At 41.9% G+C, this 22161-nt stretch overlaps 1 protein-coding gene across 1 annotated transcript in view; it reads right to left on the reverse strand.

The window, feature by feature from the left end:
• The window catches only part of MICALL1 (MICAL like 1), a 428596-nt gene that overhangs the window by 333001 nt on the left and 73434 nt on the right, over positions 1-22161 (reverse strand). The window contains exons 5-6 of the mRNA XM_086962863.1: positions 20188-20285; positions 19775-19905 (exon numbers count right to left, since the gene is read on the reverse strand). Of these exons, the coding sequence (XP_086818989.1) occupies positions 19775-19905; positions 20188-20285 (229 nt within the window). The remainder of the gene's footprint in view (positions 1-19774; positions 19906-20187; positions 20286-22161) is intronic.

Below are 22161 nucleotides of genomic sequence, written 5' to 3' on the forward strand. Positions count from 1 at the left end.
TTGTATGCCCGACCGCTCACCAACACTAGGTCTTTCAACTGTCCGTGAGCCTGAGTGCACTGACGTGCTAAGCACTCCTGAAGCGGACGCATATGTAGTCTCGCGTGCGGTACTATGGAGATGCAGGAGGCCATCATGCCTATCAACTGCATGAACACTCGCGCTGGAAGCGAGCGTTGAGGTCTGAACTTCTGCATCAGCGATTGAATGCTGTTGACCCTCACTGAATTTGGCTGTGCTGTGGCTGCCAGAGTGTTTATCGTCGCACCCAGATACTGCCGTATGTGGGCGGGTTGCAGGTGGGACTTTGGGTAATTCAGTGAGAATCCCAGATCGTGAAGGAGGTGAATGGTGTGGGACATGTGGGCGGCACACTGCTGGGCTGACTCTTTCTGAATGAGCCAGTCATCCAAATAAGGGTAGACGTGAATGTTTTGTCTCCTTAGGTGCGCTGCCATTGTCGCCAGGCACTTTGTAAACACCCTGGGTGCCGTGGTGACTCCGAAAGGCAAAACCTTGAACTGGTAATGTTGGTTTTGGATGGTGAACCGGAGGTATTTTCTGTGTGACGGGTGCAGCGGAATGTGAAAATACGCATCCTTTAGGTCTAAAGTTGCGAGGAAATCCCCTTGACTGAGCAACGGGAGGACCTGCTGCAGGGTCAACATATGAAAATGCTCCGATAGAATGTATTGATTGAGGGGTCTGAGGTCGAGTATGGGTCTGAGGGACCCGTCCTTTTTTGGAATCAAGAAGTACAGTGAGTAAACTCCTGGGCCTCTTTCTTCCACAGGCACGAGCTCGATTGCCCCTTTTTGCAACATGATGAGTACCTCCTGCTGCAATAAGTGCAAATGTTCGGCAGACATAGGACGGTGTCTTGGGGGTATGTTTGGCGGAGTGGATGTTAACTCCAGACAATAACCGTACTGGACAAGTTTTGTGACCCACCTGTCTGTGGTGATGGACTTCCAGACTGGCAGGAACCTCTGAAGTCTCCCCCCGACCGGTAAAAACGCCACCAGGGACATAGGGTCACCCTTGTGCACACCAATGTATCCCAAGTCTGTTATAAATATTAGTATAATCACCTCAAAATTATAAGTAGCATTAATAGAAGATACTTCTCGTCTTCTTTACCAATGATACTGCCATCCTATTATGTAAATAGTAGGATATTTTAAGGTCAATATTTATTGAATACAACTAAAGTACCTAACATCATAACCACGCCACATTAATGATCTAATTTAACGATCATATCCACTCACCAATATTATTCGTATTCTCATCTTCTTATTAGTCAGATATCTCAAGGTAGTACAAATACTCTGGCTGCACATAAATTAATAATAACCTGCAGCAAAGAATTAGATAGATCACTACTAGTTTAAGAATAAACCTTGAAATTATTAATCAAATAATACCCTTAAATCACCTTACCAAATCAAGTCCTTGTATTATTCAACATATCCTAATATTGTAAAAGTGAGGAGTTTTGTAGTCTTCACTCGATCTGTATAAGGGAAATCAATTAACATTATATGGGGATCAAGCTAATAATACCCTGTAAATAAACAAGCAGTACGAGATAAGTGCCAACCCGAAACTAAAGTAACCTCGGTAATTTAAGACAAGAAGTATCTTCTATTAATGCTACTTATAATTTTGAGGTGATTATACTATTATTTATAACAGACTTGGGATACATTGGTGTGCACAAGGGTGACCCTATGTCCCTGGTGGCGTTTTTACTTTAAAATTCTTTTCCTCTGATGACACTGGTGTCTATCAGGTATATCGCAACTTTCTAACCTAATTTCGGTTAGTACATTGATATTGACATTGTACTGATATACATTTATTTGATGTTTATTATACAGCCCTGATGAAGTCATAGACCATCACATTGGGTCAGACAAAACACGTGTAGGCTGTGAGAATTTCTGTATTGAAGTGATACACCAATCAACACAAGCTTTAAGAAGAATACTGCAAAGCTGTGGACAATAATTTTGTATTTGGATAAAAGGATTGTTTGGAAATTAATCGGAGGAATGATTACTGTCCAATTTTGACTGAGTTACTTTTTGGTCATAGTTTAATTGTTCAATATAATAACCTTATGTTACAGTTTTTGTGATTGCAAAACTTATTGAGTCTAGAACTGATTATAAGTATACTTTAGTTTAGATAATTGGAGCGCAGGAGAGATCACCCATTGTGTAGTTAATGTCCACACTAAGTGTGGTTTGTTGAGGGTAGTTGGTAACCACCCTCTTTCTCACCTGCAGCACCACTGAATTCCTCACCATTTACTTAACTCTGGTAACACATTGAGCGCCCTTACCGGCAAGGTTACCAACAGTGTATATAATTATTCTCCTAGCACGAGGGCTGCCACAGAGTTGATTTCTAATATTTGTCTATTTACGAACATCATGAACAGAGATAAGGAAGCACAGGATATATTCACTAATCTGAATGCAGGCTCCTCCATAGGTACAGCTGTGGGTGCAAGTAAGGAGCAAAAACAGGAAGGTTTAAGAGCCAAGTTCATTAAATTAGAACGGCTCAAAAGAGCAGAACTGAACAAATGGTGGGATGCCGCCACCCTTAAACAGTATTTAACTTTGAATAGAATCCCGAGGGGCTTACGGTCACAGATTATGACCACCTATGAAGATCTTGACCCAGACCTACTAGACACATGGGAAAAGGAGCTAACTAGTAGCTCGAGGAATCTCATTAATATCTTAATAGAGAACGCAGACAGAAACATTAAGAAACTACTTGCAGAGATAGAAACCATAGAAGATGAGATTAAGGCACTCAATTCCCCAGAAGCTACAATGAAAAACTATGCAGTTTTGGATGAGATTTTGGCTGAGTTACAAACAGATATTAAGAGAAGGAAAGCTAAAAAACTGAAAAGAGATGAGAATGACTATCGCACTGGCCGTATCTTTACATTTGCACGACGATTTGATCATTTAATGAACAAGACCTCACAACCTAAAAAGAAGGGAGAAGCCTCTAGCACTAGTGACCCCTATTCCTCTTCTAGTAATATTTCCACAAGTGAAAATGAGGACTTTGACACTACGGGTGCGACAGGAGGAGGTTTTTTTCAAGAAGTATGTCGTATCAGGATAGGGAACAGACGAGACCCAGGGAACGCAAGACCAGGAGAGGAAACAGAGGCAAAGGGAGAAACAAGAATAAGACAAGGCATGAGGACTCGGTCATGGAAGAATCAGTAGAGAGTGTAATTGACACTAATGCAATTGAGATTGTTAATTTGTCTTCGCTTAATTTAACAACAGATATGATCTCCTTGCTTAAAAAAGGTCTGAATTTTTGTCCCTCAAATAAAATTGATTGGAATCTAGCAAAAATTGATTTGTATAAATTTGCAAGGATGTTGAAAATAAAGAAACACTTTGTAAACCATCCTAAATCATCAAATATTGTGAACAAACCCGCTTTGAGCAATGTGTCAATTCAAGAGGTACAGGATACAAAACTTTTACTGTCATTAACAGAGAATGAAGAAGAACCTTTAACTATGACACAATTACTAATAGATTTAGAAATTAACCAGATCACATTAGAGAGTGGTTTTAAAAATAGATCACGCTGGACCCCGCAGTTATCTTCGGGCAACGTTATTGACGCCTTTTCTAAGGCGGTCAATTTGGAGATTGACAGGCTAATTCAAAAAGACATTAGAAAAAACCATAGGTACCCCAAACAGAATAACTTGACATCGAAAGAACGCTTAGCGTTAAAGACTTTAACCTCAGACCCCAATATAGTCATTAAAATGGCAGATAAAGGGGGGAATATAGTTATTCTGAATACATCAGATTATGAAAATGAGGTTTTCTCGCAACTGGATAATATCCACTACTATGAGAAGGTGACTTCTAATCCGCTACCTGCTGTTACATCCCTGATCAATGTGAAATTGAAAACTTGGTATGACAAATCTTTGTTGGACTTTGATGAATACATGTATTTGAAAATCACAACACCACATTCCCCCTGTTTGTACTGCCTACCTAAAATTCATAAAAACAGAGACCGACCACCTGGAAGACCAATTATCTCAGGTATTAATGGACCAACTGAAAGAATTTCCCAATACATAGATATGTACCTGAGACCATTTGTCTATAATTTGCCTTCACATATAGAAGACACCAGACACGTACTCAATCTCATGAATGACATAACATGGGAGAGTGATATGGTACTTGTGACACTTGATGTTGTTTCTTTATATAGTAATATTGATCATGATTTGGGAATAGCAGCTATAGAAACTTTCCTTAGAAAACGACCAGCTGAACATTATGATCATACTGTGATGTTAATTGAGATGATAAGACTAGTTCTTGAGAATAATTACTTCCTTTTTAAGGATAAGTGGTACAAACAGAGACACGGAACAGCGATGGGTTCCAGATTTTCTCCGTCTTTTGCTAACCTATTTATGGGGTGGTTTGAGGCGGAGTGGATCTGGGGCCCCAAGGGCAGTAGATGGATCGACCACCTGTACTATTGGGGCCGATTCATAGATGATTGCCTGATGATTTGGAGGGGTACTATAGATGAATTACATGAATTCTTTAATCATCTAAATAACAATGATGTACATATGACTTTCACTACTGAATATAGTCTTGAAAGGTTAACTTTCCTTGATGTGGAACTATTTATTAAGAATGATAGATTATGCAGCAGGATGTATCGAAAAACTATGAGTTGTAATGCTATATTATCAGCAGAAAGCTGTCATCCCTCATGTCAAATCAATTCTATCCCATATGGAGAGATGTTGCGAGCACGTAGAAATTGCTCAGAAGATGTAGACTTTGAGACTAATCTGAAAGATATGAATAAAAGGTTTAGAGCCCGAGGCTACTCTGAAAGGGTCATAGACAAAGCTGTAAAAAGAGCTAAAAATGTGACAAGAGTAGACACACTGAAACCTAAACCGAGTCACAGTAAGTCCAATGAGGACAAGGAATTGATAAGAGTAGTAACCAATTATGGAGAAGGAAGTTTCCAGTTATATGGGATTTTGAAGAAATATTGGCACGTGTTAATGAGTGATCCTGATATCAAGGGAGTACTGAATAACAGACCCAACATCACATATAGGAAGGGGAAGACACTTTCCAGCAAATTGTGCCCTAGTTACCACAGTGCACCAGATAAATCATCTTGGTTAAGACGTCAATCGCAAGGTTTTTACCATTGCGGAAGTTGTAATTCCTGTAGATGGGCTGTCGATAAGATAAGGGAATTCAATTACAATCAAACGGGACCATTTAGAATTAATTCCTTTATTACATGTAATACTACATATGTAGTATATGTAATTATATGTACATGTACTAAAATTTATGTTGGAAGTACCATAAGGAGACTACGTGACAGGATGACAGAACACTTTAGAGCCCTAAAAAATGGGGATACCAGATATCCTATAGCAGCACACTTTATTCAAACTCAGAACGACAGGGTGAAACACCAATTTCATTATCATGGTATTGATGTAGTTAATGCAGACAAGAGAGGAGGAGACAGAACCCTGCGTTTGAGACGTAGAGAATGCATGTGGATTATGAAACTTAGGGCCGTAGAAGAAGGTTTGAATTTAGATTCTGAACTACAATACTTCTTGGGTCAGTGAATCAGTATTGTATACCTTGAATTTACTGTGTTCATATGATAAGTGGAGATGTGCCATAACCTTACTATGTATTTTTGTGATTTGAATGAGAACTCAATTACTTGAGTACAATTGTAACTGATAGTTTATGTTATAATGTATGAATTGAAAATGTACAATCTATATAGATATATGTAACCCTTTGTTATTGACCTGTATAATGTATTCTCAATTTGTCAGAATTTCCTCTATTTCTGGCCTTGGTATAACACTAACTATACTTTATTGGCCTTTTAATTCTTACAATTTCATCTATTTTACCTAACCCTATTCCACGCAAATACACAGATTGCATGATACTAACCCTTCCCCGCCCATTAGACTCACCAGTGGCACATAATATAGGAGGATACGAGATATGCGTAGCTATAATGGGTTCGATACTGCTACAGGACGCTTTTGAATTTTGAGCAAAAAATCTTTTACTCCTAATTCCCGAGGACTGAATGGAGTGTACAAATATATGGCATCAGTTTAAAATTCACCCTTAATGGATTTTGGGTGTAACTAGTCGTTATAATATAATATTCATTAGACGAACCCACAGCACATATAAACATGTACCGGATAATAGAACCGTATAAGTTACAGTTCAAACCTGACTTATTTATTTTTATTGTAATATAACTATCTGAGCATCATAATAGATATTTGCTGTGTAGAAACTTGTATTCGATGAAAATAAAAACAGTTCGAGTTAATTGCATACTACAATATGGCGGCTACGGACACCGCGGTATAAATTGGTATACAGACATGGCGGCCGTGCTGCACGCCAGAACCTGATACGGGGGTGTTTCAGAAGACTCGGGTGAGTGAAATCGCCAGGGGAGAGTTTATAACTTACTTTAAGTAACCTTGTGCCATACTAGAGTTAAACATTAACGTTACATGAACGGATTAGATATACGAGGTGTCCCGTGAACCCTTGTCCGTTTCATGTGTATATTTACGATTCCCCGCAATTACCGAGGTTACTTTAGATTCGGGTTGGCACTTATCTCGTACTGCTTGTTTATTTACAGGGTATTATTAGCTTGATCCCCATATAATGTTAATTGATTTCCCTTATACAGATCGAGTGAAGACTACAAACCTCCTCACTTTTACAATATTAGGATATGTTGAATAATACAAGGACTTGATTTGGTAAGGTGATTTAAGGGTATTATTTGATTAATAATTTCAAGGTTTATTCTTAAACTAGTAGTGATCTATCTAATTCTTTGCTGCAGGTTATTATTAATTTATGTGCAGCCAGAGTATTTGTACTACCTTGAGATATCTGACTAATAAGAAGACGAGAATACGAATAATATTGGTGAGTGGATATGATCGTTAAATTAGATCATTAATGTGGCGTGGTTATGATGTTAGGTACTTTAGTTGTATTCAATAAATATTGACCTTAAAATATCCTACTATTTACATAATAGGATGGCAGTATCATTGGCAAAGAAGACGAGAAGTATCTTCTATTAATGCTACTTATAATTTTGAGGTGATTATACGATTATTTATAACAGACTTGGGATACATTGGTGTGCACAAGGGTGACCCTATGTCCCTGGTGGCGTTTTTACTTTAAAATTCTTTTCCTCTGATGACACTGGTGTCTATCAGGTATATCGCAACTTTCTAACCTAATTTCGGTTAGTACATTGATATTGACATTGTACTGATATACATTTATTTGATGTTTATTATACAGCCCTGATGAAGTCATAGACCATCACATTGGGTCAGATGAAACACGTGTAGGCTGTGAGAATTTCTGTATTGAAGTGATACACCAATCAACACAAGCTTTAAGAATAAAGAAGAATACTGCAAAGCTGTGAACAATAATTTTGTATTTGGATAAAAGGATTGTTTGGAAATTAATCGGAGGAATGAATACTGTCCAATTTTGACTGAGTTACTTTTTGGTCATAGTTTAATTGTTCAATATAGGAACCTTATGTTACAGTTTTTGTGATTGCAAAACTTATTGAGTCTAGAACTGATTATAAGTATACTTTAGTTTAGATAATTGGAGCGCAGGAGAGATCACCCATTGTGTAGTTAATGTCCACACTAATTGTGGTTTGTTGAGGGTAGTTGGTAACCACCCTCTTTCTCACCTGCAGCACCACTGAATTCCTCACCATTTACTTAACTCTGGTAACACATTGAGCGCCCTTACCGGCAAGGTTACCAACAGTGTATATAATTATCCCCCCAACCGGTGTTGCGTGGTCGGGGGGCAGTGACAAGGCGTCACTGTTTGTTGTTGTTGTTGTTGGTAGAGGATCTGGCGTTGTTGTTTCCTCTGCCTCTGCACTTGGCGCTATTCCCACGATATACACCACGACTCTGTTTGATGTAGGTGGATTGTGTACTGCCCTTGTAATACTGCGTGGGTTGTGAGCTCTGGCCTCTGGAAACACCTCTATTGCTTGAGCGACGAAAAGAACCACCCCTGAATTGCTGGGACTGCAAGGCCCCCATGGACTTAGCAGTGTCAGTGTCCTTCTTTATCTTTTCTAAGGTGGTGTCCACCTCAGGGCCGAACAGACGATCAGGGTTAACTGTTTGATTAAGAATGGTGGTCTGTATCTCTGGCTTAAATCCTGTTGGCACGGAGTCTCGAGAGCCTTCGCATCACCAAGCCCTTTATTGGCGTCGACCTTCTTCGGCGCCGATTTACTCGGCTCGACCACCTTGACTTTTGTCTTCGGCGTGGCAGACTTAGTCTCGACGCCCTTGACTTGAGTCTTCGGCTCGACCAGAGCCTTGTGCTTCGTCGACGCCGACGGCTCCGAGTGCTTGGATCCGACCAAGGTAACTTGCACTTTCGGTTTCGTGGAGGGTACCGGTGCTTTCGCCTGCGTCGATACTGATGGTTTTGCTTTCGGTTTCGATTTCTCAGGGCGCGGCTCAATAGTAATGTCCGTAGCCGAGCCCGAAGGCGGGGCCGTAGAACCCATTGCAAGGTTTTGGGTAAGGCCTACTGGCAATCCCTCGACCTGAGCCTGTTGAAGCGGTACGGCCCCAATGTCTGTTTGTGGTAGCTCTTCGCTCGAGCTATCTTCCATGGCCCCAAAGGCCCCTTCGTCGTCTCCTACCTCTTTCACGACTTCTTCGGCCTCAAACAATTCAGCGTCGTAGTCGACCTCTGACGCGGGATTCAACAAGGTTTCTTCAACTTCCCGGTCATCTCCTTCGTCATCCCCCACATCGAAGATTTCCACAGGCGCCGGTGCAGTCTGCTGGGCCTCCTGGCGTGCAGCACGTCGATGCTTAAGCATCTTCTTGGACCTGAAACGGGAACAAGCCATGCAGCTGGCTTCATCATGATCCGGCGATAGACACTTGTTGCACACCGGGTGGACGTCGATGTGGGGATAGTTGGAGTTGCACACGGGACATCTCTTGAACGGACTACGGTCCATGATGAGCAGTCGATAGCGTCCTCGACGGGGCCTTCCGCGTGGAGAGCACGCGGTTCTGTAGACTCCGGCTCGGGACCGAACCGGAATGAGTAGGCACCAAACGCTAGACAATACCGACGAATAAGACTAAAGACCTTTTGGTCTTAAGAAGTTTTTTATCGATTCCGACAGAGTGAACCAATATACATCCGAACCCAATGTCGGAAAAAAACAATCTGAGGATGGAGTCGATGCCCATGCGCACTGTAGTCCAGGGGAGGAGCCACCTATCTTGTGATACTTCGAAGACTCTTCCAGGACAACAATGTGCGATCATCCGGACCCAACACTAGGCGGCGATCTATGCACAGATATGAATTCAGCAGCCCACATGCCTCGAACTGAGGCTTAAATTGAAACCTACTAAAATAAAAGACGGTATTCTGGTGATGTATGGAACCAAGATTTCTTGCAACTGGCAAGGCAGGGGTGTGCTGTGTGCCATGTATGTATTCAGACCTCAGGCCTGTGCTTCCAATAACAATCCGCACACTGGGAGGGGCCCTGCCATGTGTGACCTCTCAGAGAACTTACAAAGCCAACTTCCTAGGCTATGAGGCTTTCCTCAAGCCTCGTCATGGGGTGGTGCGTGGCACTAAAGGAAAGAATTGTGCATTGCGGGCAGCGAGAGCATTTATTTGGCTGAGAAAGTAAACATGAGGAAGCATCAGAGTCCGAGGTCACACTCCCTTTGTCCACACGCAACAGCAAGTTACAAGTAAATACAACCGAGTCACGTGACCAGAAACAAGTGTTTACATTTTTAGCTTCCAAGAATCGAGAACAGCAGTTTAGTTCGCCTAATCTTACAATGCAGCAGCTTTCAAGACTCCACATATACACTGATAAACAAATTAGGTGCCAACACGCCACTTAAATTTGCACTTGTGAAAAGGTGAATGACCGGTGTGGCACGCACAAAGCGTATGTCATAATTTACCATCTCTGATTATAAAACACATCTACACGTTCACACCGTATTGCATGTATATACATTCAATAGTACACACTAAAATTAAGAAAAATAAAATATGTAATGCACTCCACTAATCTCGTATAGGAAAGCTGCAAGCGTACCCGGAGGGGAAGGGGGATAAACGGCAATGCCGTGCTCGGGCAGCCCTGTCGTGGGGCAGAACGCTGCTAGAGGGTGACTGTCCCTGCTGCTCTCTGGAGGTGAGGTGTGGCACACACACACATCCCTGCTGGCAGCAGCGCCGTGTGATGTCACGAGAGCCCGCAGCGAGCGGGGACACAAGGCTTTGGGACGGTGGCCCCGGTGGGTCCACATGAAGCCGCGGGCGCAGCGTTGGGTGCCCGGAAAGGAATGGGTCCAGAGCCTAGAGGCAGGGGAGCTGCGCACCGCTCCTGCGGATGACGAGCTCCGGTACCTTGGATTCAATCCCTGCCCCTCCCCAGCTCCGGAGGCTGGGGCGAGCTGGAGGTGAAGGTGTCAGCGTGTGGCCCGTACAGGACTCGGCCTCCGAGGAGCACGTAGGCGGCTGACCGGTGGTTCCACAGACCGGGTCTAGGTCCCGGCAGACAGCAGCGGTCCAGCGGATGGAGGGAGGTCGGATGCCCGGAAGTGGTGCGCGCCAGCCGGTATAGTTCGGCTCCCTCTCCGCAGCCATCAGCAGCTCGAAGCCCGCAGCAAGGCCGCGTCACGTGACTTCACTGTTTACCGTGCAGTGGCCAGGAAGTTCGAGCGTGCGAGTGTGGGAAGGGCACTGGGCATGCGCAGGACAGAAAGCTGGGAAGGTGCGTGCGCGTAGGTTCTGAAGCTTCCCTATTGCTACACTTCCACAAGTTTATCTCAGCTACTCGCGATTTTAATAATTCGCATTTTATTCATTTCTTAAGTTAAGGTGCTTATATACTGAGCACATCCGGCCAGACGACTGTACAGAGATTTTTAGTATATATCCGTTGTGCCTTACAAACATGACAACAGCCCAGTTGTATTGGAGGGGTCCCTATTTTTAAGGTCGAGCTTTGGCCGCAGCGCTCGCTCTGCGAGAAATAGACTGGGACCTCGGCGAGAGGGAGGGTGTGGGGGGCGGGACTTAAAAAAAGAGACAGAAACGCCCACGGATCGCATCAAGCCGGGGAAAAGAGTAATTGACATACATCTCTTCCAATGGCTAGCCTCCATTTACGAAGCTAGCCAATGGAAGAGAGAGGCGGGTTAAAGCCCCTCACTGTTGAAGTCATGAAATCTTCGGCTCCGCCCCCCCACTGCTTCGCAGTGGGACGGTAGCCTTGACCTAAAAAGGCGCCCCGTGGGCAGGACCGCAGAAGGAACCGGCATGTCCGCGGGATCCGCCGCCCCCACCACTGACAGCCATGCACATGGCTTCCTCTGCACCAATTCCGAGAAAGCACAATCTAGGCACACGAAGGAAGGAGAGAAGAAAAGGCTACACATCTACAGAGCGTGTACTGGAAGAAACATGCACAGACCCCGCTTGTAGAATCCAATATGGGGAACGCCCCCAACCCCCAAAGAGAGGCCAGCTAGTAATCAGCATGTTGCAACAGGCAGGCCCTTTGGTGATGGTGATTAACGACAGGGAAGTTTCAAAACACGGCTTGCACCGAGTGGTGACGCGGGCGCGCCTTTCCTGCCATATGCTTTGAATTAATTGAAGCGATACAAAAGGGGATGATGGACGGAGCCTTTGAGCAAATCAAACACTCACTGGTTTCAGGTTCATAACCCTCATCAGCCAGGTTATCTTGAATCCAGTGGCAAAGTGAGCAAGGGACTCACGTCTGAGCATACCCTGCCAACTTAGGGCGAACAAAGCGATACAAAAGGGGATGATGGACGGAGCGTTTGAGCAGATCAAACACTCACCCCCAGTCAACTGATCTGGTTTTAATCCATCATCATTCTTTAGCTCACTCCGCCACCCCAGTTCAGACATGGCCATATGCAAATCAGTCTGACCCTGTGCCTCATGGGAACAGTCCAGCCCGAACTGCCAGGCCATGTCTTCCTTGGACCGGAAACAAGCAATAGCTTGCTGTGGGTCACTTTCTTAAGTGGTTTAATCAAGATAGGTAATTGTTAGATCTACGATTTCATCTGTTTTCTCCTTCTCACATCAGAATCTAATGTCTGAAGCTGAGACCCTTTCCTACACGTATGAATATGTTATAAAAATAGCAGCAGGTCCTTCCCTTTTGGGCAACAGAGGGCCAGTGGCTAATTTACCAAATGAGTTAGATCTGAATCAACTAGAAAGACTTCGTAAAAAGCTTATCAGGACAGAACTACACGCCAAATTTCTAACGGACTGTCTCAATTCAAATATAATACCAACTGGGCTACAGATAAGAAATATTCCTATTATTTTCATCGACAATGAAGATTTTAAAATAGGATTTAGCTTTGCAGCAAATAAGTGCTCTCGCACCTGGATGGTGCTTAGCATTGAGACTGCATTCAAATTAATTAAAACTCTAATTAAAGAAATTGAGACCCAGGAAAACAAGATCAACACCGACACAAATATAACCAATGCAAAAGCATTACTAGATAAAATAACAGCCACGATCAAAAACTTTGAGGAGTTTAATTCTCATACAAAAACAGAAAAATTGCATAAAGACATTCGCAAATATAGCAAAGAAAGAACCTATCCTTATCTTTGTAAAGAATATTATCAGACGCAGGGATCTAACCAAGGCCCCAACAGAAAAGGACAACCTTTTCTGATACAACAACCAGCCTCTGCCAGATAGTCTTCTTTTTTAGGACAGGACAGGAGAGGAACAGGCCCACCCCGGAAACAACGGGGCGGGAAACAAGGATGGTTCAGGAATCAGTATACTCTGTGGCAGAGACAGACCCGGAATCAATATTATGAGTGGTAAAGCAAGACACCACAATACCGATTTTTAATCTATCAAATCATCGTCTGGCTGAAGCTAAGATTTCTGTGCTGTCAGCTGGACTTTCATTTGTTCCAACGAATAGAAATGACCAGTTTGAAACTAAACTTGAGTTATATAGATTTTTCAGATCCATCAGATTAAAAAACTTTTTCTTTGAGAAACCAACTAATAAAGCAAGTGACTTTACAGGCTTACATCAGCCATCAACATTTTATCCCATCTAACAACATGGTAGCCAAACAAATTATAACGTTTGAAAATGCAGTTATTGCAGAATTGGAAAATAACCTAACAAAAGATAAATAGGAGGCCCTCAAAAATTTACAATCCTTACCTAACACCTTAATCAAACCCGCCGATAAAGGCGGGGGAATTGTCCTGTGGGACCGTGAAGCATATAAAACTGAAATGCTTAAACAACTTACAGTTGATTCCAATTACAAACAGCTGCTAAGTAATCCAACAATTCGATTGGATAAAGAGATAGCATCACTTAGCTACAGTGGACTGGAAGGTGGTTGGCTCAGTGACAAAGAAGCTGCTTTTTTGATAAGTAAATCACCCACAGTGCCAGCCATATACATGCTTCCTAGCATAAGCATGCTTCTGTACCCCCAGGGAGGCCAATAGTCTCGGGTGTAACTCCATATTAAAACTATTAGCTCAATACTCTGATTTTTTCATAAGACCATTTGCCATTAAATCGCCAACGTATATCAGAGACACCACTGCAGTGATAAACAAGCTTGAAAATCACTGTTTTGATCCCATGAATGAGATTTTGGTCTCAATGGACATAGAGAGTTTATACTCAAATATTCCACAGGAGGAGGCCTTGTTAATATTAGATGAACCTTTAAAACACACACCCAAGGCCTTACAATGTTCCAACTGAGTTTATAATCAACTGCATCAGAATTTCGCTATGCGAAAATTTCTTTCTCTTCGAAAGAACGTTCTAACAGCAGCTCAAAGGAGTTGCAATGGGGACAGTCTACGCCCCAGACGTAGCTAATATCTATGTCAATGATTTTGAAAACAAACACGTCTATAATTCACTCAATCCTTTCTCAGCCAACATTTCCTGCTGGCTGAGATATATAGACAATGTCTTTTTAATTTGGAGAGGGAGTAACTTACTGATACAATTTCATTTGTGGCTGAACAGCAGGAATTCCAACCTCAGGTTTACAATGGAATGTAACAACTCTGAAATGAACTTTCTTGACATAACAATTAAGGTTAGTGAAGATAACACACTTTTCACAACCCTATATACGAAACCAACAACAAGAAATACCATGTTCAAATATAACAGTCACCACCCTCAGGCTTTGAGGGATGGATTGCCATTCGGACAATTTCTCCAATTACGGAGAAATTGTACCAGACGACTTGATTACTTTTATGAAGCAAAGATCCTCAAAGACAAACTTCATGCCTGGGGATATCCAAACATGCTTTTCAAAAAATCACTAAAGAGAGCGTGGTATACAAACCGTGAAACGCTTTTACAAATAAAACCAAAGGAAAGCCAGGCATCGCTGGCGTGCGTGACCACGTTTGGGACAATGACCAATCAAGTCAAAAGGATAGTCAACAAATACTGGCCATTGTTAAAAAGTTTACCCAAACTGAAAGAGAAGCCAATGTTTGCGTTTTAACGTGGACCCAAGTTAAGAGACTAGTTGGTACACGCCTATGACATGGAAGAAGACAGCAAGGTTGAGAATATGAAACAACTGGTACCGCTCAAAGGTCATTTTAAATGTAACTGCTGTGTGGCTTGTGTCACAACAAGCAATACGAAATCTTTTGCGCTAAATGGAAAATCTTTCATCAACAAACACTTCTCAAAATGTAAAACAACCAACGCGGTTTATTGTATCAGATGCCCCTGTGGGCTGTCTTATATTGGCAAAACCACTCAAATGGTGAAACAACGTATCCTACAGCACCAATCAAGGATACGCTGTAATGTAGAAATGCTCCGTTAGTTTATCACTATTCCAAATACAAGCATACTGAAAAAGAGATGAAATGGTGGGTTGTAGAGTTGATTAAACCCACCATTTGGCAAAGGAATGTGGATAGGACCCTTACCCTCAAAGAGAATCGCTGGATACATCAGGCATAGCATAAAATCTGGCCTGAATTCAGCAACAGAGTGGCACACTTTGGCATATATTGTATGAACACTACTACACAACACAGTAGTTCATTTGATTTTTGGGTATCCATGAGCCAATGGTTTTTGTCAAGCTATCTTTTGACACAAACAAGATTGTAAGCTTTATGCATTTCTCAAGTTTTCACAAGTTTTGATAACTCGTTTAATATGAGTAGAACTTATGTTCAATGAAAAGATTGTGAACATGTTTTCGCAATGATATAATGATTTGTATAATGCTTAATGATAATACAAATGTTGTCTTTATGAGTAAAATTAGACACAAGTGTTTATAAAGAAATGAGTTCCAAGCTCTACAAGTGTTTATAGATCAATTAAAGTCATACGGTGGTACAAGCAAGATTGTAAGCCTTATGCAGCGTTTTAATATTTGGAGTACAAATATTTTTTGAAAAGATTGTGAGCACGTGGGTATAGTGACAGAAAGTTCCTTATATTGCCTACAGCTAATGAAATTCTGTTCTCACAAACAAATAATACAAGATCACTATGGATCGGTGACTTAGAAATTGGAATTGTCAACTGGAAGCACTCAATGTGTTTTTAAATCAGCCACCGGCTGTTCTCGGTTTGTGGTAAAATAGTTTTTTCCTATTTTATTAGGCAAAGACTAAGACAGGAAGCCTGGACTATAAACACATTTTCTCTGATCTCGATCGTTCACCGCAATACATTTGAGTCGCATGTGCGCAAGATAAAAGATCGATGTTGACAAATTCTTTCTTAAATAAGATCATATGGTCGTCTACCTTATTTTGAAAATTTAGACAATTGGTGCTTCATAAAAGAACATGTCAGTAAATTTGACTAGTTCGAAAGACTAACCCTAAGCATATACCTCATACTAGTTTGTAGCTTTAATCTTACAAGATGGCCAACATATAACGACGATACTGGCAAGTCGGGCATTTAAAATAAGACTTATAGTTGAAACAAAGTATAATTTAATAAACCTGTTTACAATTTCGCCCATGAAAATATTTGTCACCAGAAATCAGTTAAAATTTACTGTTTTAATGCCCAATTTTAAGCAAATATTCTAAACTTGATGAGAAATTACAATGTTACAAGATGGCCGACACGTAACAACTAAATGGTAAAGTCCGTTATTTTGGACGGGATTCCAAGTTATAAAAAAAGAGTTGTTCCGTCATCACGCTGATGCCAGATTTTTACGTGACTTGGTCTGACCAGCACGTTTCTGCCCGAACGACGTCTCCACACTGGTGCACTCCGTATTTGTTTCACAAGTAAGGTCTTCGAGTGCCGTCTCCAACTAGAGGCCTTTGTTGGTTTTAAAAGTAACTAGCAAAGTGGATCTAAGACGTATATAATGAATTTCTTGAATTGTCGATATAAATTGCGAGTAAATCAGTGTGGAGGAGCGAAAATATATTTGTGGCCAAATACATAGTGGTTCATTAGTAACGCCAATAGTAACAGGCGAATAGTTCAAGTGAGAGTCTTAAGAAGATTGTGGATATAAGGATGACAATTGGCTCTAAGATCAATTTATCGCTTTTTGAACAGCCCGATTTTTCGAATAACTGAATACGAATTAGTCCGCATTAGACCAATCAGGCGGAAACACAGAAACAATTTGTGAATAGGTGTCGGCATAAAAGGTTAAGCTTACTATCAGCCTATGTTTGTGAAACATATGTTTGGATAGATATCTACAATTGTGGTTTTAGAAATGCTTAACAGTATAATTCATATATGCCACTTGGACTACAGATCTGTAATTTAAATCTTACAGATTCACAACAATAAAGAAAGTGAGTGATCACATTGAAAAAGACTGGTCGTGAGATGAAGGATTACCTATGGTAACATCCAAATAACCATACACTGATTATTCAGGTAAATATGCATTGCAACTAAACAGAGACAAAGGCAATGTTCTCATTTGTACTATGTCTTGACAAGCGGTTCTCTCTCTTTAGATCAGCAAAACTGTTGTTACAAGACCTTTTTGCCTACTCCACTACTCCTGAAGTCATAAAGGATTTTAAGTTAAAGTAAGAGATTTAACTTTACTATCAGCTGTTTGTTTTTAAATAAAAACGAATCTTTCCAAAAAGAACGAATTTATCTGAATGAGAATAAATAGCTCACAGGTTGAATAGTCTTGTTATTACGAAATATATATACCTTAACCATCTATGAAAGGTTAGAGAATAAACACTAAACTAAGAGAGACGTTTTAATTCAGTTTTGCAGACGGTATCTATGAAATGTTTAAAACAAACAATTGGGACATATAGATAACAAGTGTATGTTATGTCTTTTTAGGGGGGTCACAACCAGAAATGTATTATTAGTCCTGAAGATGATCTGAAAGAATTATTCCATACAAGACCGAAATGTCGACGACAAAGTCCATTTCCTTATCTGCTTTTTATTACACAAGTGATCTTTATTTTGGCAAGATAGGAGTCATTTGTTTTTTCAATTGCATTGGTTTGGACTTTTTTCACAAATGAATTATAGGAAGAAGTTTGTATGTTCTTGTTCATTGGTATAAATAATGATCAATTCTTATCCATACCTTATGAATTTTTTGTTTAAAAACATATAAAAGAAAGTATCTTTTGATATAAGATTTCCCGTGTTGCTTTTGTCTTTCATTGTCGATTGCAGTGGCTTTATAAGTAATGTTTCAGATACCAATTTAATTGGAACAGATTTATAGTTAGGTATTCAATAAATAATCTGTCATATGTGATACATACCTTTAAGTAAAATCCCTCGCTGGCAATTTTTCTTTACTTTATCTGCCCAAGCCCGCAAGGGTATATTGGGTTTTCCCACCCCCTTTTTTCCTTACCTGACAAAACAGCAAGCAGTGAAAGGCCAATAGCAGGCCACAAAAAGAAATTCACACGCACAAACGTGTGGAATGTGCAGCTCTATTTTCAAACTCCCTTCAATAGGGCTCTCTTGCGAGCCCTAAAAAGGCACTTTCACATAGTGCTCTAACTAACTTTTGTGTTGCAGAAAATCTGAAGAAGCGCTCTTACTGAAGATCGGTGATTTCAATTGGGGCACAAGACAATGCTGCCCGACTGGCAGTGCTTAACTGTTTTGGGAGCCCGATGTTAGCGATACTGTATTGCTGAAGACCAACATTGTCTATTCGTAATCCCTCCTCATGTCTTTCGTTCACCACCATACACTTCCTGCCTCTTCAACTCTTGCAAGGCCTTGTCACTGATTTCCTATATTTCTTTTTCTTACGCCCTTTTATACATTTCTCTCTCTTGCTCTGGACCAGTCTAATGATGAAAAGTCATTCTTGATCACCTAAATCAGTAATGGGGACAACCACAGGTAACTTCCAGCACAAATTATGCACTGCTTATTGGCACTGTCAAGTTGTCTCTAACAGTATCAAACTATATATCATCTACTAGTGCCCAAGAGCAGTGCCAGCCTAGGAGCTTGATCACATTTAGAACTCTTTCTTAAGCAGGTCCGGCTTCTAGAATGGGTGTGCCGGGCCCAGGATGCCAATCTTCAGAGGGACATGAGAAACTGTCTGCATTAAGTTCTCCTCTTACCTGGCGCCAGTGATTCAGTTTAAGTTGTGTTTGGTCATTGTTCAATATGCCGCCTGTGAGGTTTTTAACATTCCATCTGCCCCATTCATTGCCCTTCCCATCTCGACGTTCAATCTTTTCCAATTTGGACTACACACATCAGCAACTCGTTACCTCACCTCACTGAGATTCAGCTGACCAATAAGCATTAGCCATTCTTTTAACAAAAAGTTAAATTTTTTAAATGATATATTTCTCAGGTTAACACTGCCTTACACATGCCTGCCTTTTCTTGGTCATTGAATAGTGTTTTATTATTTCTAGTAAAATGTACTGTGTTTTTTCCTCAGTCCTGTACAGCACTCAGATACTGTGGCGTCTTTGTGGTAAAAATACATTAAAAATAAGAAAAGAAAAATCTATAAGCTGCTCTGAAGAAACTCTTCTTTCTAGCAGCAAAGAATGGTTTTGACTTACAATAAAAAAACACCAAGCTACATTCTATTGTCACACTGTGTATGCCACCCCTGCTTCTTCCACCTGACCAGTTGTCCATGTTTGGCCAAGAATCCACATGCAGAGGAATGAGCAAAAGTAAATAATATTAAGTAGGGTATCCAAAGCTGACAGACAGCTAACTGGACAGGCGTGTTATCTAACAGTCTTTATGGTTAATAGAGAAAACTGACAATTTTTTCACGGTCGCAGTCCCTCACAAGCCGCTTTCACTCTCTTTAGCAGAACAATGGCCACTGGATAACTAGGCCCTTAGTTTAAGGAGTGCCATGCTATCATTCACCAATATGCTACCATACCTAAACCATTCCTGGTAGTAAATGTCTCCTACCTACTTAAAACACTGCCCGTAATATAATCAAACGCACCCTACATGGAGCATTGCTATTCATTGATCCCATTCACTCACCTGAAGCACTGTCGGTGGTAGAGGCGTCCCTCCACAAGAAAGCGCTGCACAAGATGCACATGCCGGTGGCAAGAGGCACAAGTGCTGCTCAGCGATGTGCGTGTGGCAGGCTCCAACTCCTCTCCTTCCCTCTAAAACCATAACAAAAAGATATGAAGACACAGATCATTGTGGAAAACTCAGGCCATCTGTTAAGGCCACTACCTCAGCACTAGAATGTGCCAGTCTGGTCTTAAAATCCAAAGGGATATCTAAAGGGATCGCTATGGTATCACTTTCACTTGGTGTAATGTGAATGCACTCCAATTTTCCCATCATTCAATATTCCTCCTACACCTGTGAACTGCCTGTATAAAAATACTGTACAACCTTTGATATTCATTGTGAGCCAAAGCAATAAGAAGGTCTCTCACCGGTGGCGTGGACGCTTTCTCAACTATCTTCTTTAAAGCCGGCTCAGACGAGGATGCAGCTGCCGAACGCTTAACAGCTTGCGGGTGAAGTAGAACTGCTACAGAGGTGTGGGAAATCAAACCAGAGAGAATGTGGTCAAGAAAGGAATACATAAAGCTCTGCTGAATTACCATCTGTAGGAAGCTGGCTCTGTATATACTATACCAAAGTAAGGTATAGTGTGCACAGAGTCCAGTGGATCATAGGCAGAGGTAAAAGTAGATAATATTTTACTCTATTTGTGGTAGTGTGGGCGAGCAGTAAAGCTTTAGCAGAGGGTAGTGTTAAGCATTTATTATACACACTCACACAAGGAATTATATCACACACTCAAAGACTAAACTCAGACCAATTTGGTTTGTATAAAAAAATATTATTTAGTTGTATTTTATTTTCTAGAACCAATCCAGGCCTGGTACAGGTATGGGTAACAGTATGTTGCAGAATAATGCTGTTAAGTACAGTCTGGATGCAGTTGAATGCAATTGGATTGGTTACAGGTTATTCACTTGGTCATAAAACAATTGGAATTACATTCCAGTTACTATTGAGATTACTTTGTACATTACTTTTTAAGTTACTTTTTCTACTCAGTGTGATGTACCTAGATATCACACTGGGACATTTCCTAGATAAAAGGTAAGTTAATCAGTTTTTGTACATATGCAGTTTCTTCAGGTTTCATACAAACCAACTCGACACTTGGAACAATTTTAACAACAAAGCAGTCATTGCAGTCCTATGGGAGAAAACCAGGTTCAGTTTAACAGTAGTTTGGGAGTTGGTTTTCTGTGAGTTAAACCAGGGTTCCCCTAGGGTCAAGGATGCACTCTCAAAGCCCCCGCAGCTGCACTAGGGCGGCAGGGTGAAGAGTGCTGAGTCCCAATTTTATCCAATGTGGGTTAGTGGGCCTCCGGTTGGTGGCTGCTAACGAGCAGCCAACAGGTTGTGGGAGCAAAACTCCTGGTCTTAAGACTCAGGGCAAAGGGGGATCCAATTTAGCACACAAGGTGCTGTTTTGGCGTCTGGGGCCCTGTTGTTTTCAATGGGTATTTCCTGGTTGTAACAAACACTGCAGGCTCGGGATGAAGATTTTCTGGAGGCGACCATTGGGTGGAGAGGTAAGTGGAGAAGTCTAGGGATGCTGGGGCACCGCCGGTTGGGCCACCCAAGGCAGTAGGACGTCAGGTGCAGTAGTGTCTTACTGGCTCCGGTCGTCGTCGGGGGACCCTCCAGAAAGGGGCTGCAGGCGTCGGTTGGAGACTTGAGGTAGGTCAGGGGTCAGCAGATCCCAAGTTAGGATCGCCAGGGAGACCTCCTCGTGGTGTTGGGCCATTCAAACTCTGGCCGTGGGCACCAGGTGCAGAGTGGTGTAGAATCGCAGAATTAGCCAGCGCCAGAGTCTATGGGTGAGGAAATCCGGTGCTCACGGAAGACAACGTCTGGTTTGGGGAGGCAGGGTACGTCCTCCAAGTTCTTGGGGGCTGCTGGACACACCGGGATTTCGCTGAAGCAGGTCGAGGTAGGGGCAGGCCGGTTGGGCTGGGGCCAAGTCAGTTGGTGTCTTCCTCTTCAACTTTCAGCATGACTTCTTCGGTCCTTCTTATCTTTTCTTGCCTGAGGAGGCAAGGTTCAGGGTTGCCCCTAAATACTAAATTTAGGGGCGTTACAGGTAGGTACAGGTCGGGACCAATGGTTCCCTTCCTTGGGGTGGCTACACCCCCTATTATGCCACTGTCCAATAGCCGGAGGGCATAAGCCTCACTCTGGTTGGCTGGGTCCCCCAATCTTCAAGATGGCGGGGACTGAGAGTTGTGCTTCACCTCGCCTGCCCCACCTGAGGAGTGGGGTTGGCAAAGGAGGGCACACCTCTCCTTCTAACTTGGTTTTCCAGCTGATTCTCCCGCCCAAAGTGGAGGTCGGAACCAGTGGGG

This window comes from Lissotriton vulgaris, chromosome 1_1 (genome assembly GCF_964263255.1).
Source record: "Lissotriton vulgaris chromosome 1_1, aLisVul1.2, whole genome shotgun sequence".
Lineage (NCBI taxonomy): Eukaryota > Metazoa > Chordata > Amphibia > Caudata > Salamandridae > Lissotriton > Lissotriton vulgaris.